The 18,166-nt window shown below is 37.9% G+C and overlaps 1 protein-coding gene across 1 annotated transcript in view; it reads left to right on the top strand.

Moving 5' to 3' along the window:
• Nucleotides 1-18,166, top strand: part of LOC124150126 (dnaJ homolog subfamily C member 13-like) — a 592,425-nt gene that overhangs the window by 422,303 nt on the left and 151,956 nt on the right. The window contains exons 42-47 of the mRNA XM_046522050.2: nt 1,469-1,642; nt 3,962-4,075; nt 4,849-4,965; nt 5,074-5,127; nt 7,302-7,428; nt 13,733-13,824. Of these exons, the coding sequence (XP_046378006.2) occupies nt 1,469-1,642; nt 3,962-4,075; nt 4,849-4,965; nt 5,074-5,127; nt 7,302-7,428; nt 13,733-13,824 (678 nt within the window). The remainder of the gene's footprint in view (nt 1-1,468; nt 1,643-3,961; nt 4,076-4,848; nt 4,966-5,073; nt 5,128-7,301; nt 7,429-13,732; nt 13,825-18,166) is intronic.

Raw genomic sequence — 18,166 nt, 5'->3', positions numbered from 1 at the left:
CAGTACATCATTTGAAAGGTATAATCCTACTGTTTATACATATGCAAGTTATGTTTATCACATTATTTAAATAATTTAAAACTAAAATTATGGTGTTGTAAATAAAAAAATCAAAGCGAACACATCCATAATGTCCAGATTTTAAGGACCAAGGAAGCGAACATTTTCACATTTCATAAAATCCACTTACCTATTTCTTTTTTATGTCCATTGTTTACGTAATCGGAACATTACATTATCTTCAAAAATTATTTTGTCATCTACATGATATTAAACTTGCCTAGAGTCTTTACATAGCTGTAACATGCATATTGCATAAAAATTGGTTTCTAATGACGCTTATTTGCCGAAATCTGCTACGACCTAAGGCAGCCAATCAAATTACAGCAATGGTACCGTCCTTGTGTATGATGAATTTTTTGTTGTTGTTGTTATATCGTGTTATTCTGAACATTTTAAGCAGGAAATCACGATCTATATTAAAAATATAAAGCGAAATATGACAGATTGAATGAATGAATGATGTGACAGGTAGGTTCATAAAATTATATACTGTTTTGACGTGACTACAGCTAGATTGGCTGGTCTATTGGCCTAGAGACTTCTTGGCCGGTGTACCCGCCTATGGTGTTGAAAGAGTTAAATAGTGTTGATCATCGTTTTCACAAAAAGAAATTCAGTTTGTTCATGAGTCATAATTATCAACAGAAATACTGCATCAGTCACTTTCATCGATAAGTTAATTTTGCCATAGGGGCACGCAGCTAATGAATTCACCGTGCCATTATAGTTTCAGGTGTGTCCTCGGCACGATGACACTGATAATTTCTAGCCCTGTTTATGAAATCTAAACTTGAAAAATAAACCCAGTTGCAATCTCGATTTAGAGTTGTTGTTTTTTTTAAGAATATATTTTAAATCTACCTGAATTCGACGATTTGGTCTTTTAGACATTAGCAACTAAGTAACAATAGCAACAATAAGCAACAATAGCAACACTGCCACTATCTGTTGACCTCCTGTTTGAAGCTGGCAGCTAAACGTTCATGCCAACATTGGTATACCCTGGCTCACCCATCAGCTTGATTCAGCATAATCTTGACTCATGCAGACCCGAACACTTGACCATTGCTGCTTAGACCATACTGTGTGTGCTTATCTCCACTGATGACACAATTGACGATAAAAGTTCTGACTGTGGTTCCTCAAAGTATGGTCAGATATCCTTCACAATACTGGGACTAGTCCTCTTATAGAGGATATTGCTGGACATCTTTGCTGCATATCAAATGGCCACATGAAGCAGTCATTGTGCATCCATTGTAACATATTGAATACTTTGGATACATCACTGCAATTCTCCTGCTACCAATTATCCGTCGATATTGCTCAACTGTGCTTGTGTAATTGTATAGTACTCTGTGTTTACTGGCTTCAGTTTATCTAATCAAACCAAAATCTGTTTCAGGAAATAGCAAATGAATTGGCTAGACTCAGTATCCAAGCATGTGCCAGGTTAGGTGGCTACTACAACAATGATAGCGCATTGTCTAGTCCCGACAACCCTACAGTCAAGAAGTCACTTGGTGCTATGTTGACACCCTACTTGGCCAGAAAACTGTCCAATGAACATCCAGCAGAGGTATGCAGTTCTGTATTGTCTCCTTCTGGATATCATTAGTACCATTTGTAACGTAAACAGACAGACAGTTTTTTCAGTAATTTAGGCATCAAGGCCCATAGTACAATGCAGATTGGATATTAACATTTTTCACGTGATGTATATGATTAGATTTTAAATCAAGTTACACATTCCTCATTATAAGACATGTTTAAGAATACAGAAACAGCATGGATCATATCAGGATTTCCAGAGTTTAGCAGATTTATCATTAACTGACGCTCTTTAAAAATGCCTTGCAGCAAGGGGAGAAATTTATACCTTAAATTGAAATGCATTTCACATATAAGCAAGACATGGTATTCATCCTCTTCTTCTCCGGATGAAAAGTATAGGAATATTTTTGCCTTTAAAAATGGTACATGTTGTGAAAAAAGACACACAACTATTTTTCCTGAATAAATCATATAGAGATATAATGGCTTTCGATGCCTCAACAGCTAATTGCTTACATGCCATAGACCATGACAATCTAGAGGAAAACATCATACCTAAATATTTATAGTTAGTGATTACACTCAAGGCAGACGAAACAAGAAAACACTTTTCATGTTTTGAACAATACCACCTTGAATAAAAACTACAGCATTGATTTTATTCTGATTTCCTACAAGACTCCATTTTGAACAGTAGCTCTGTAACACATTTAACTTTTTTGGCAATCCATTTACAGAATAGGAAATAATTACAACATCATCAGCAAAGAGAACGAGCATAATGTCCATTATTTCTTGTGTTACAAATATCCCATGTTAACAACTATTTTGCAGTTCTATAGCAAGTCCATTTATGAAAAAATATAAACAACAACGGACTTAAAACACAACCTTGTCGGAGGATGTTGTAAAGCAGTCCGTACCTTCATTATTGACCTTTATACTGATGCATACATGTTTTTAAAAAGAACAGACCATGACATCCCTTAGTAATAAGTAAATCCATCAATTCTTTCCTATTTACATAGTCAAAAGAATTTTTAAGTCAGTAAATACACAATAAAAACGGCCTCTGGTTTTGCACAAATATTTAGAACAAAGAGCTTGTAAAACAAACAAATTATCAACAGTAGAGTCGTTTGGTCGGAACCCTGCTTTGAGACTCAGACAATAAATCATTTACTTCCATTAACTGGAATATCAGTATCTGTCATAAAGTTTAGTCAGCAGACCGAAATAATGGGATTTAAAATACTCCAAACTAACTTGTTAGTTGTTTGGGTTAGTTGGTTTATTTGGAAAAAAATAAAATACAAATGCAAATTGTATATTATTTTGACAGTAACATATACACATGTTTACTTCTGTCAGAAATTGTTTTTGTTCTTTTTAATTCACACATGAAGCTACAGGAGATTATGTATAAAATACATTTGATTGAAATATGTTCACAAAGTTGCAGTTATTTGTAGTTAGATAATTGTTAGTTATCTAGTTTCATTTTTCTTAACCACCAAAGATGTTTTTTTCTGATTGAGACTTTTGGCTCTGTTTGGTCAGATTTGAAAGCCAAACACTAACAGGTGTTATGATGTACAGAAACTGAAGATAAGAAGGAAACCTTATCAAAACATGGAGGGAACACATAGCATCAGGGCATACAGCTAGCGTCTCACACCTTTTTGTTTATAGAATATAGTTGTATTGAGAATATGTTTTCCCAAATCGGAAGTAATGTTATTAAACCGAAAATGCTTTTACTTTGTTTAGGTAGCTTCAGGCATTGTCTTTTGTGTTTTAAAGTTTACTGCATTGATCATTGAGCATATGTTTTCCCAAACTGAAAGTGATGTTATTTAACCAGAAGTTTCTTATGACTTTGTGATAAAGGTAGGTAGAGGCTATCTGTTTCATAGTTATATTGCATCAGGCACATAAAAGGTCATCTGAGGTGGTCAAGTCAAAATGATTCATGATACACTTCTGATGGGAGAGTTTTGGGGGCATCTGGGAAAAAATAGTGATGGGGCTGCTTTTGTATATCAATGTAATGCAAACACCTTACCAGTTAATCTCCAAAGCTTAAACTATTACACCAACTATATGACACCAAGAAGAGCTCCAGAATCTGACTCTTGTCTCAAATGTTTGTAATACTTATTTTGAATTGTTTTTTTTGGTTTGATATGAAGAAATACGATAAATATTAAAATTGAGATTCACAAAGATCTGTGAGAACAATAGGCAAACCAGACATTTTAATGAATATAGATATTGATTGTATAATGTGTGCATACTAAAAATTGATGCAATGCAGTTTCATGTTCCTTATACTTGTCTGCAGTTATTGAAGATTCTCAACAGTAACACTGAGAATCCCTACCTTATCTGGGACAATGCGACACGTGCACAGCTGAATGAGTACCTTGCTGACCAGCAACAAATGATGATCAAAACTGTAAGTTCCATTTCTTCTTGGCAATTTTTAGCAAAGTGTTGTGTCCTATTGTGTATGTTCCCATCTGCTATGTTAACTCACCAGTAATGCAAATAGCGCAACATTCTGTGACACTGTTCCCAGAAAGGAGCTTATGACATGGATATTTGTCATTTTTCTGTCTGGCTGTCTCTCCATCTTCCCATCAGTCTATTAGCATTTGAAAACTCTTTTTCCAGCCTTATAAAAAAAAGAATAATAACAAGCATTTTGGGGCACATTTAGATATTTTTCCTCACATAACTGAAAGTCAGCTTGTGAGCTTATGTCATGGCCACTGTGTATAGCCTGTGGCACGTTCCCACAAATGACAACCAAATTTGTTCAAAAGGTTGGAATCCCAATATATAGGCGATGTTGGAAAACCTATTTAGTAGTGGGGCTCAGCACATATGTTCCAGTTGTTTTAATATTGAAACTTTTGACCTTTGCACTTTGAACCATGCAATTAAATTCTCTCAAAATTTCCTTTAACTGTAAAGATCATCTCTTAATGAATCTCAAACTTCACATGCTTGTTCCCACCTTTGTTGACACCTCAATTTGTTCAAAAGTGTTGATGCGATTTAAAATCTGACAATTTCTCAAAATGTACTGTAAAGATCTTACACCTAATGCTACACCTAATACCATAAAATTGCTGTGATGTCATCAGATGAAGAGAGTGCATTTCTTTTTCTCTCATCATTGTGGAATAAAACTAGCTTGCACTATCTTTATCTTTTGTTTTTCAGGGAGAATGTGACAGCAGCTATGGAGCTAACTTTGTGTTTGATATTTATGCGAAGGAACTGATTGTTGGAGAAGTATTTGTAAGAGTGTACAACGAACAACCAACATTTCTACTGGATGTAAGTTGAATTTGTGAAAAGTAAATGTTTAAAGGTGATAATGTATCGATGATATGTTCATCTCTACCTTTTCGCTTGACAATTAACAGCGCTCAATTTTTGTTCCAGAATGCCAAGGGATTCACCATTGACTTATTAGATTATTTGGGATCACAGGCTCAAGTAAGTATATATAGAGAGAAATTTCACCTGAGTGACTTTTATTTTGAAATATAAGAGATTAGAACTTCCGAGTCTTGCCAAAGGTTTATAAAAATTAATTGACATGTGTTGATATATTTGATATCAAAAGACATGAAGGTGAGAGTGTATATATCATCCACTCATTCTTCCAACTCTTTCACTTTAAAAACAATAATAATCAGTGTCTTGAATGTAATAAGCGCATCTAAAATGTTTGCAAGCACAAAAAAAACGTGCACACACAAACACACACTCAAACTCACGCTCAAACGCACGCAAGCACACACACAAAAATGCATGCACACACAAACACCACTTCCACAAAATTTCATTATTTTCTATGATGAAGCAAAATATGATTTGTAAATTAAAGAGAAAAAATTTATTAGAAGTAAAATCCAATATGGTCACAACAAAAATGGATATTCCAAAATAGTTTGATGAATAATGTATGGAGATAAATCTCTGAAAGTTAGGAGCATTTTATTCAGTAGGTTCAGAGGAGGAGGGTTTTGAAGACATGTACCCCAAAAAAGTGAACTATACTCTGAAAATCTTGAATTCAATATGGCCATCGTGCCATGTTACTTTTGACATGCAAACAAGAGCAAAAAATGTGAAACATATGGCATCCAAAGTTCATGCAAAATTTCAAATATTTTCTATACCTTACAAGTTGAATCCAATATGGCTGCCAAACAATGTGACAAATGACCAAAGTTCAACAACATAAAATGTTTAGCACCTAAAGCGGCAAATGCACTTAAAGTTTGATGGTATTCGGACAAGCGGTTACGGAGCAATAGGGCAAAATATGTCTTCAAAAATTATTTGCTTTTTAGTTTTACTGCCCTTGGTCTTTGGGATAACTTGTACAGTCCACATACATTTAAAAAATTTGAATGGAATCTGGCAGCTGGTTATTGTGTTATCTTTGGTCCTAAATCAGCAGAATAACAAAAATTATGATAATAATTGAAATTATACCATGAATTTCGAATTTACTAGATTGTGATTGGTCAATCAGAGGCTATTAAATCACAATAAACCCCCTCTGATTGAAACAGCTGGTTTGACGAACGCATGACCACAGAAGCTAATATTCATAGAATAGTACTATTTTCAGTCATTGTTGGTAGGCATATTTAAATAATTATATCTACAATTACAGGTTACAAAATGCACAGATATGGTTACTACAATATTCAATATACAGCGCCATATTTTGTTCAGTGATTCCTAAATTCAGATCGATAACCCACTCAAAACACTGGACTCAACCCATGCCGCTTCACTCAGTATATTTGCTAAGACCAAAGAGTTCACGTTTTATTTAATCATGGTAGAATGGAGATAAACACACTGTGTTTTCAATGTAGAGCTAGGTTACCTGTTGATTTAACCTCACTAAATTTAACATTTGAAACCTCAAGCTGTGCGTTCGGTTCCAAATTCAATTTTGCATGGTTAAATCTACGGGTAACCTAACTCTACATTGAAAACACAGTATAATTCTCTCCTAATTGAAATGGACATCCATCCATCCGTCCATGAAAGATTCCGGAGCAGATCATTTAAACTGTACAATATTTCTTCACAAAACTTGGCACATAGATAGGTCTTGTGGTGAACTGGTGCCTTTTGATAGTTTTGGACTTTTGAAAAATTAATTTTCAAAGTTTTCATTGCAACAAAATATATAGATAACTAGTTGACATATTCACAACAAGTATTTACCATTGTGGGGTATATAGATGACTTTGTCCTCTTGTAAAATCTTGGCTTGGAAACCTAATAATGATAAAAATAGGGTAAACAGAACAATTACCAAAAGGCTCTTTTTCCATTCTGGCTTGGAGCCCTAATAATAAATCTGACAATTACAATAGGGCTTCCACCCTTCTGCTTGGATCCCTAAAAAAAGGTTCTGGAGGTATACTTGTAAGCACTTGTAGTTGTGTCAAGGTGACTGTATGTCCCTTATGACTATTGCAGAAAATGGAGTTATATTAAATGCTAGTTTTCTATGTTTAAGATATTCCTGAACATTCAGGTGAACTATTAAAGAAATGGCATATATTTTTGCCTTTATATGAATTCTTTTCCAGCTATATTAGTGCTACATTGCAGGCGTGTCATCCATATGTTTTCAGTACTTACATTCCCTGATGATGCTTCAACAACAGAAAAAAGCATCCACTCATTCAGATCAGGGAGGTCGTCTGGGAAAAGTAGAAATGGCCTTAGAAGCTCTGCGGAATGTTATCAAGAACAACCCAGGTACATGGATTCAAAATCAACTTCATGTCATCCAGTCAATCTTATTGTTACATCATAAGCCTCCTTTCTTTTCAAGAAATTATTCATGGTGACTTATTCATTGTTCTCAAAATTGACTTTAAAGACATGCAGAGACCAAACCAAGTGTAAATGGTTTCCATTTGCAAGAAATAGCAGTTTTTGTTCTTTCTGCAAATAAACCCCCAGCTGACATAATGCTTACAAAACTTCTACCTCTATTACATCTCTGCCATAAATCCTGTATTTTGGCTTCAATCACACTAACTAAAATGTTCAGATTTTCAACAGACATCCTCTTCACTGTCAATCACACAATTAGTTGTCATCAAGTACAGTGATCCCTCGATATACCGCTGTCATCGGGGTCCAAGAAACTGACCCCGCGGTGTAGGAAAGAGCGGTGTACAGATATTCCTTGCTGAGGTTCACATTACGTAATGATGGTAGTGAATGGAACAGTGGCGCAATTATTTCACAGTGGCATGGGACATGTAGATCTATGTAACACCGATCGTGGATGATGATTCAAACTGCATGCGTAAAAAAATAAAAATACTTTGTGTAAATTAATCAAAGTAGTCTGTATTATTTTACGACTGGATGTTATACATGTAGAATCTAAATAAATGTTGTTATATTTTAAGTTTTTCGGGAGAAAATTGGTCCGATCACCGACCTACTCACATTATCGATCGATGACAGTACATTACAAAGCCAAACCAGCCTTGTAACGAAACTAATGTGCAACCAAGGCTGTGATTGGTTAATAAATAATGACGTGTCAAAGTTATGAAAAACCCGGACACGGCCGGCTCTCTGTATGCACTTTATGTACAATGTACGGTCATTTGAGCGATTTATAAAAATCAAACACAAATGTAGATTTGAGTGGATAAGAGATATATTTAGTTCTGTTAATAATGATAATTTTGCAAAGGGAAAATCGTCAGGGCCATGAATATCTTGGGACAGTTTGATTAAATGAACTAAGATTTATTTTATACCCTTCGTAATTACGCTATTTAAACAATGAAGTTCCAATGTTTTTTTATAGGTCTCTCACGGTTACTCAAGTCCAGATTAAATACCGGAAGCCATTGTGTCGATTGTTGTTATTGCATTACACGCGGCCGGTTTGAAGTTCGAAGACATCTCATATGTTGTCTTACCAATCACAACAAGCTGAGATGAGTATTAAATGAAACAATGCGGCTTATGTTTGTTGTTGCTGTGATTTGATTTTATGTGAGTTTAATGCCAGATCTGTGTACGATATGTTTTTTCACAACCGGAACAAAAGGCAGAATGGTTTCGATCACATTCAGCCGGATACAATGAACGTAATTGTTTTACAAATACACACACGTGTACATCGACTTGGAATTAAATTTCATCAGTTTATTTGTAACTTTATTTGCTTTAACGCGCATTAACGCGCTTTTAGGGGAAAATTCTTCATGCATTTTTGGGAGCCATGGTTTACCCCGCGGTGCATCCGGAGTAGGGGTACATCGAGGAGCGTTAAGTCGAGGGACCACTGTAGTATCGTAACTACCCAAGCCATGACGTCACAATGGCGGCAACCTCACTTTTTTCCTGTGTGTGCTAGAGTCAACACCTATTATCATAGTAGTAACGATCTAGCACTTGGTAGTAAGTCACATTAATCTAAGATTATTCAAATAGTTTTCTATGAATAAACAGACATATAAGTATACATTAATTTTGCTGCTGGAAGCTATAGCAGGCACGTAAGTATAACTGGTGTTTGGTGCTCTTTGTGAGGTCAACATGCAGTCTCCCGCTACCCCTGGGTGTAAGAAGTGTGGCCGCTTCATGGTCATGGGAGATTCTCATGAAAGCTGCACGAAGTGCAGAGGCACTACTGGCAACTAAGGCCTAGAGATGGAAGGCTGCTAAGAAGAAGGTGGAAAACATCACGGCTGAGAAATCAGTCTCCACCCCAGCGCTTCCCTCTCCGGATATCCAACCATCTCCTGGACTCTGTATGAGTCTTATTTACCAACTTTTCCAGCAGCAACAGGAGATGGTGAAGAGCATGTTAGAGACAAAGTTCTCAGTGCTGGACGAAGAAATGGCAAAAATCAAGGAGATAGCTCTGGCAAAGAAAAATTCCCCGGTCACAAGACCACAGAGGGGAATGTCATCTGTCCACTCTTTAAACAAGGCACCCCTCAGATGACCAGCAAGCTGAGTCGTACGGCCAGCCAGCCGACCACCCAGAGCCATTTGACCAGCTGGGTATAAACCAGCAGGCTTTGCTCTACCATGACACAATACGGGAGCCACACAGTATATCCATGGACCAGCTTTCCACAGCAACCAAGCCATCCCAGCCCTCTGACCAGCCAGGTTAAGACACCGTACGGTGGTTACACAGACTCCATGGGCCTGCCTTTCATGGCAATCTAGCCGACCGACAAGCCAGCCAGCCAGCCAGCTAGCCGTTACAGACACCGTTCGGCTACCCAGAGAATTTGCCACCCCAGATGCCAGAATATGGGGGATGTCATGCTCCAACATCGTCTCAACACATCCATCAGACATTACCTTGGCCCAATGATGCTGGCAAGGTAGTGGACCAGATGTCTGACAGTCTACACAAGTTCAAGCAATGATGGACGACTACCTTTACCTCCAATTAAGCGGAAGATATATAGGATGCACAAGGCTCCACTTACGGAATTCCCAAGAATGGGCGAACATATCTACAAGTTGGTATGTAACCCCAACACTAGCATTATGTTACTTACTTCGTGGATTAAGGATCTGACATCAGTTTCCAGATACTCTATGGATATTGGCACTTACATTAAATTGGTTTGTCGCTGGAATCAGACATATCATTCCACCATTACAGCCATCTTATGAGGGAATAACCGGAGACATGCCCATGACTATTAGTACTGATCAAGTCGGACTCATCCATAGCCTTCTAGACACCATAGACAGAATGCTCGTGATATAATCACTGGATTGTCGGGTCCAGACCTGATTGTTCCCAAGTCTGGATTTCTTCACAGCTATTATGAGTTCAGCATCAACAAATACTAGCAGAGATTCGTTCAAGAGCTGTTTCCAGGTAAACCAAGATGTCACAACCAATTTCTGCTCCTAAGACATTCACCCATCAAATTGGGACATATCATAGGCAAAGTCAAACAAGATACAAGGAACAATTCGAAGCATTGACTATCAGCCTAGCTGCCAAGATACGGATCTTCTTCCCCCTGAAGCGCACCAGGGATCAGAAGGACTCGTCATATAAACAGCCTCCTAAGAAGAATTTGTTTCCCCCGGGCAGGATTAGTTCCAACCGAGTCAGGGATATGACAACCATCAGTCTTTTCAGGAATCACCTACATTTCAAGAAACAAGTTAGCGGCAGCAGATTTGACTGTCAGGAAGCTAATAAGAAGCGAGCCATTCAGAGACTAACAGAGACCAACAACACCAAGGTTTTTTTTATTCTCTGGCCTTCTTAGTCCTGAAGAAGAATACAACAGAAATGAGGATTATCATCGATCTGTTGACCCTCGAGAAAAGATATCTGGTACATCAGCCAAAGTTCCAGATGGAATCCATACGGAAGTTATGGTCGACGTTGAACATAGGAGACTGGCTTAACAGCCTAGATTTACAAGATGCCTATCTTCACGTCCTGACATAAATATCTACGCTTTGCCATCATTGGCTGATGCTAAGAATTTCAAGTCCTACCATCAGGATAGCAAAAGCCTCTTGGCTATTCGCCAGGATTACAGTGCCAGTCATCAAATCTGCTCACCTCCAGTTAGTTCATGATTACCTGGACAATTTCCTAGTGGCAGACCAAGAGAAAGCTCAACAATCCCTCCAAGTCTGAGACTACACCAGTTCAAGACAACATATACATCAGAGCAAGATTCCAGCTAGACATCAAGATTATCAAGATCATTCAATCACTTCTAGGCAACTCTACGTCTCTACAGGATATGACCTTCAGAGGAAGGCTGATGCTACATCCTCTACAGACAAGGATCAACTCTGTACGATCTCACAGAATTAGAGTTCCAGACTCCAGTTACCTGCAAGATTACTACGAGACATCTATTGGTGGAATCAGTGAGATCATGTGATGAACGGCATCCCTCTGACTTATCAGACGCTCGAACATCTATTCACAGACATGTCAGATTCAGGTTGGGGAGCCCATATGAACGACCTCACAGTACAGGGATTGTGGAACACAGAATAGAAAACCTTCATATCAACTGCAGGGAAATGAAGGCCATCTATGACACCATCCTGAAATGGAAGATACATCTTTACCAATCATCTGTTCTCATAGCCATGGACAACACCACAGTTGTGGCATATATTCAGAAGCAGGGAGGAACCAGCTCCAGCTGATGACAGAGACTACATGATTGTTTGCCTTGGCAGACTACTTCAATTGCCGGATGGAAGCAAGACATATACCCGGAAAACTGAACATACTGGCCGACAGCCTTTCTCGCCGGGGGAGAATAATGGCACCAAAATGGACCTTACATCCACAGCTCTTTGCCTGGAAAACCAAGTTATGGGACACACAACACCTGGACATATTTACCACCTGCAAGACACAACCAACTCACCATTTTATGTAAGTCCAGTTCCAGACCCAAGAGTTTACCAGATCAACGCACTATCGAGGGATTTGCTTACGCATTCCCACCATGGTCTCTCCTAGACAAAGTCATCCACAAGGTGGAGGAGACGGATTGCGTAATAAGACTGATAGCTCCAATATGGTCAAGCAGGGCATGGTTCCCCAGACTAAAAAGACTATTAATGGGCGAACCTATCCGGTTACCTCTTCGGTGAGATCTGCTACGGCAACCCAAGTCCAGCATTTTCCATGACAATCTGCCAAACCTACATCTAACCGTCTATTAGGTGTAGGATGGATTAGAAGCACCTTGAATATCAACTGTCTCCATTAGCCAGGAAGTGATGTCATTGCCAGAAGTGAGAATAACCGGAAGTGATGTCAGCACAAGAAATAACAGAACAGGATCCTCTAATCAGGAAATGACATCTTTGGGTAGAATTAGACCTAGAGAGATGTCATTTCCTTGAGAAGGGGAAAGTGACATACCGGAAGTGACGTCATAACCGTTATTAGGGTAAAGAAATGACGTAATAAAGCAGAAATATATTGGAAATGACATCATTATTACAATTAAGATTAGCAGATATAACGGTAAATCTAGTGAGAATGTCGCATATTTGACTGATTCTTGACACATTTCTGATTTTCAAGTCCTCAAGGGGAATTTCAGAGGAAATTATCTCAAGTAGGATTAGAATCAGTACATAATGGTTTCCAGAAGAGGATTGCTGTCAATTACACAGGGAGTAACTAGAAGCAGATCCAGGGTCCCTCTGGTATATTCTGGCAGAGATGTAATAGAGATAGATGTTTTGTAAGAATTATCGAACAATAGTTATTGTTAATAATATTAAGAATACTTCCTCTATTACATCCAAAGTACTCCTTCCCACCTTCCCAATTCATCTACCTCCAGTAGTAGATGAGGGGAAAAAGTGAGGTTGCCATCATGGCTTGAGTAGTTACGAGACTACTTGGCGACAACTTATTGTGTGATTGACAGTGAAGATGATGTATGTTGAAAATCTGATTGAAGCAAAAATACAGGAATAATGGCAGAGATGTAATAGAGGTAGTATTTTTAGAATTATTAACAAAGATAACTTTTGTTCAGGATGGAAGGTAAAAGGGGATAACACTGTGAACAATTGTGTATTGTCCCAGCCTTTCTACGTCTGAAAACAACTGACAATCTGGAGTAATACATCAATAAAATAATACACTTAATTTACAAACCCCTGTGTTATTTCCCACAAGACCTTAACTTTTGCAAAATTAGAATCAAACAAACATATCAACATTTCCCCTTACATCTAATTGTTGGCTCACCTGACTGAAAGTCTTGATTGTTAACAGGCCAGGAATATAAGGAGCAAGCATATACTAAACATTTTTTTACTCAGAATTGACATACATAAATCTTCTCTCCTATGTGTATAACTTCTAAATGCCATTCAAAGTCTTCATTTTGTGCATAATGATATATATATACTATATTTATTATTTTGTGAAAATTGAAAGATTGGGGATGTTAAGGACATTGTCTCCTTGTTCACGTTCTGATGGACTTCTTTATGAAAAAGGTTGAATGCTAAATCATAATGTCTATTTACCTTCTGATTGCAGGTGTTGAGATTCAGTGTATTGGACACTTCAAACTTCTGTTTGCCCTGCTTCGTCTAGATGACTGTGCAAAATTACAACAGTTTGCACTTGAGGTATGAACTGTTTTAGTGGGCAGAATAACAGTTTTTTTGGTTTGTGCAGTAACAACAAAACAATAGGATTCATGAAAATATTTATTAATAACATTGGCAATAGCTCTGCGGGTATGAATGAAGAGGTAAGGGTTGTGCCGACCTGATTGAATGAATGCTAGTTACCCTGCGGGTAAGGAACAAGTCCTGAGACCGTGCCGGCCCTGGACTGTAAATTTGGAAGAAAGGTACTTTGGGGGCCACAAGCCATTCCTATGCAGTATGCAGGGCATGGAATGATTTGTGAAGCCCAAATGAGGTTGTGTGCAACCGAGAGCCCCCAAAGGATGGAATTGGAGAAGATTAAAATCTACACATGGAATGGACAAAACAAAAGTAGGAAGAACACTGGTATAAACAATGACAGAAATAGTAAATGATATCGAGGCTGTTGGGGTTAATATAAGGAAAAATTATGACGTCATGTCCGTAGTTCTGGGCATGAGCAGAAGATAAAATGGTGCATTGTGGGATAGCTTAAATGTAACATGATACAGAGTATTTTTAACGTGAAGGGAGTTGGAAGTGAGCTGGGAATTACTATGGAGAATAAGTGATATAGTAGTATAGCTAATGGGGGTTCTGGCTCACTTCCACTGGAGCCAGATTTATTACCTATACTGCTACTACAGGGGGGATTTTTTATGCCAAAATGATTATGCGATTTAACGATAGTCATGAGTTGTATTAAACGAAATATCAATATTAATTAATAATGGATAAAATTTACTATAGCCCACGAGGATATTGGAAAGGTGTGGGAGCAATAAAAAAATTAGCCACCGCGGCTAAGGTATCTAAAGATGTGGCCAAGGATTGGTTAAAGAAACAAGCGATGTGGCAGATATATTTACCAGCACCGCGTTATATACCGAGGAAGAAGTTTGATATTTTTACAACGAATGAAGTTCATCAGGCTGACCTCTTGTTTCTTCCCCACGATAAGGTAAAACGCAAAACGTATAAATACGCTTTAACCGTAGTGGATGTGGCTAGTCGATACAAAGAGGCTGAGCCATTAACATCTAAAGAATCAACAGAGGTAGCTAATGCACTGAGTCGCATATATAAACGTGGACCGCTAAAATGGCCTAAGCTATTTCAAGTAGATCCCGGTCGCGAGTTTATGGGATCGGTAACTAAACTGTTAACAAAGAACGATGTCGAAATCGTCCGTGGTGAAAGAGAGGCCCACCGCAGTCAAGCTATCGTCGAAAGATTTAACAGGACATTAGCGAAACGTTTGTTTGGCTATCAGTATGGCATCGAAATGAAATCGGAACGATTGAGATCAACCGAATGGGTGACACGATTATCAGCCGTTGTATCAGCGCTGAATAATGAAGTAACGAGATTAATAGGGAAGAAACCATCCCATGCTATTAAAATGAAATCCGTGACTTCCGAATCTTCAGCACCGAGGAGAGGCAAAGAACGAAAACTTCCGGATAGAGTAAGGGTAAGATATTTATACCAGCCCGGTGAACTCGAAGGAGGCCTACATCGCGCAACCGATCCAATATGGTCCCTTAAGACGTATAACATTAGTCGATTGGTTACGAAAGAAGGAGAGCCTATTCTTTATTATCTTCAAGATGGACCGGGTAGGGCATTTGTACGAGAAGAGTTGTTCATAGTTCCCGACTGTACGGTATTACCACCATAACCATAAGCATAGGTAGTTACACCATCATTATCAATCCATCTCTTTGTATCTAAGGGGGATAATGATGTCTTGTTCATTCTTAATCCATATATCCTATGATTGTAACTTCTTAAAGAGTTCATCTCGTGTTTGAACGTTCTACCATTGAATAATGATTCTTTATACTGTTCGTGTTTGATATGCTTTTTTACAACGTACTTCTTAACGCCCTTAGCTTTTCTTATCTCTCCATTATCAGACTTCTTTATAGAATACATCTTAGGTCTTAATCCAACATACTCCGCTATAGGGGTGCCAGCACATTCATCCTTCATCTTACCTAACACCTTTTTATTTACTACGCTGTGCAGTGGATTATTTTTTGGGTAATCGCTCGTGTCGTACATATCTATTTTTTCTGCCATATCTTTATACACATCCTCGGTTTGTATTTCCATCAACAAAGAATCTGTGTCGGTATATAAAACCTCGCATCTATCGCCGTATTGCTTCTTAAGTTCGTTGTAATAAAAGTCATACATTAAGTGTTTTGACAAGTCGAGAATACTCATACCGACGTACACCGGTCTGTTGAATTTTATATTACTCTTCTGCATATGCAACGCTGCTAAGTCGTTATCGAATATCTTGCTTCTGTTAAAAGCCGGACTGGCTATAAGTTTCCTGAGTCTTTCTTCCTCATTAGATCTGACTAATTTAACATCAACACGCTTCCTTAGATTCTTCATAGGTTTACCAAATACTGAGTAATTCATGAGCTTATACAGATTCTTTTCGAAATCGCTGGTAGCTATCTTTCTTAAATCTCTGTTAAGCCTTATATAGGGCTCCATCCAAGGGCTTTGATCGAACTTTAGAACTCTGTGTATTTTCTTAAGTTTCATACCTAACGATAGATACAACTGGAGATTTCTGTAGTGAACTATATATTTTGTCTTATCCATCAAATTTGGTACGAGTTTTTCTACGTTAGCTAACCTACTATTACCCATCAAGGAGTGTTGATATTCCGACATCCAGTCTTTATTAACCATTAATCTTTCGGGAGCTAGCGGATAACTGTTATGGTCTTTATGTAACGAACTTGGATATTCCAAGTCAACTTCTAGTATGTACCCTTTATTCACATCTTTCACATTGATATCATTCACTTTGATATCATTGACCCATTCAAAACCACCCGTGGGTAAAGGTTGACTCATAGCCCATCCGTACAAATTGTTAGCGTCGAGATATAATATGTGCGTGTCGGGTTACTCGGATCGTATCCTTCCACTAATTTATTATTAGCCTTAGAATACCTTTTAGCTGCCATCGATATACCACCTCTTAATCCTTTCTCAATAAACAAGTGCATATCTGTTATTCTAGATTCTGTTAAGTTACTATAGAATGATTCGAGGGGTGGTAATTCAGTTTCTTCGAATCTAGACCAATCATCCATATATTCGTAAGGATATACACCTTTTCTCAGCAACAAATGACGAGTTATCTTATCGGTAGATTTATTTGTTATCGCAAAGTCATCGGGATTGTTCGCATTAGCTAAATTGTCCAGGGAAGATAACAGAAACTGTACGGAGTCTATGAATCTAAGCCCGTTACTTTGCTTTATTCTAGATTTCCCATCCATGTCCCTATAATGTATAGGTTTAGTCAACGAGAACGATATGTATTTTTCCATATTGTTAGGAATGCACGTTAAACCGCCGTCGGTCTTTGAGATAGCTTGCATAATGAGATGTGAATCGTATCCCCTAAGGTTATGAAACACAACGGGGATGGGTATTGTTTGAGAATTCATTTTTAGTTTCAAGTTCCCCGATAATTACCCGTGACGTGACAATGATCTCTTACGGAATCCCCATCCAGGGGTTTATTACAAACATGACAAATCGTTGACTTCTTATAGGCCCTCCAATCATCCCTCGTCATACGCATGGGTTTCTTACACGATAATTTTTCCCTGATTATTCTCTCTTCATTTTGTAGATATTCTAGGAACTTTCCCGCTGCATCGGGACCTCTGTAAATCACGGGAGTGTTTGTTTTCCCATCATACCTTACAACTATATATCCAAACCCATAAGGAATATGTTCTTGAGTTTTGTACGTAAAACTACTATCGTGATTATTATGGTTGGTATTTTCTATGGGTTTGATAAGCGCTTCGAAGTCGGCGTAAAATACGTACGGTACTGGCATTTGATTACAATAATGTTCAAATTTTAATATATTTTTTCCCTCTTTAGGCATATCGATCCTGATAGCATTCTGTCCAACACCTCTACAGTCTTCTTTATGCGCTTCTAATAGATCTTGTCTGCTGTACCCATGTAGGCATCTTTCGCAGAAATATTTCTTTTTTTTATGTTTTGTTTGATCGTATAGTAGCCTGTTTAAACTCTTTATCCACGTATAATGATATTTACCATCTTTTTCGATCAGAAATGAATTGATTCTGGGGATATTTTCCGGAGCGGAGCTTATCCTGTGTACAACAATTCCTTTAGAATGTCCGAAAACATTTATAGCTAAATTATTTTGCTTTTCCACCTTATCAATTTGTGATATTGGTGTAGGTTCGTCTATACCATCGAAGTTGATTCCATCGTTTTGGGGATAGCTAGAAGGTCT

The sequence above is a fragment of the Haliotis rufescens genome, unplaced genomic scaffold, assembly GCF_023055435.1.
Source record: "Haliotis rufescens isolate VD_foot unplaced genomic scaffold, xgHalRufe1.0.p SCAF_4, whole genome shotgun sequence".
Taxonomy (NCBI): domain Eukaryota; kingdom Metazoa; phylum Mollusca; class Gastropoda; order Lepetellida; family Haliotidae; genus Haliotis; species Haliotis rufescens.
Note: the sequence above shows the minus strand (reverse complement) of the source record. Positions and strands in the feature narration are given on the sequence as shown.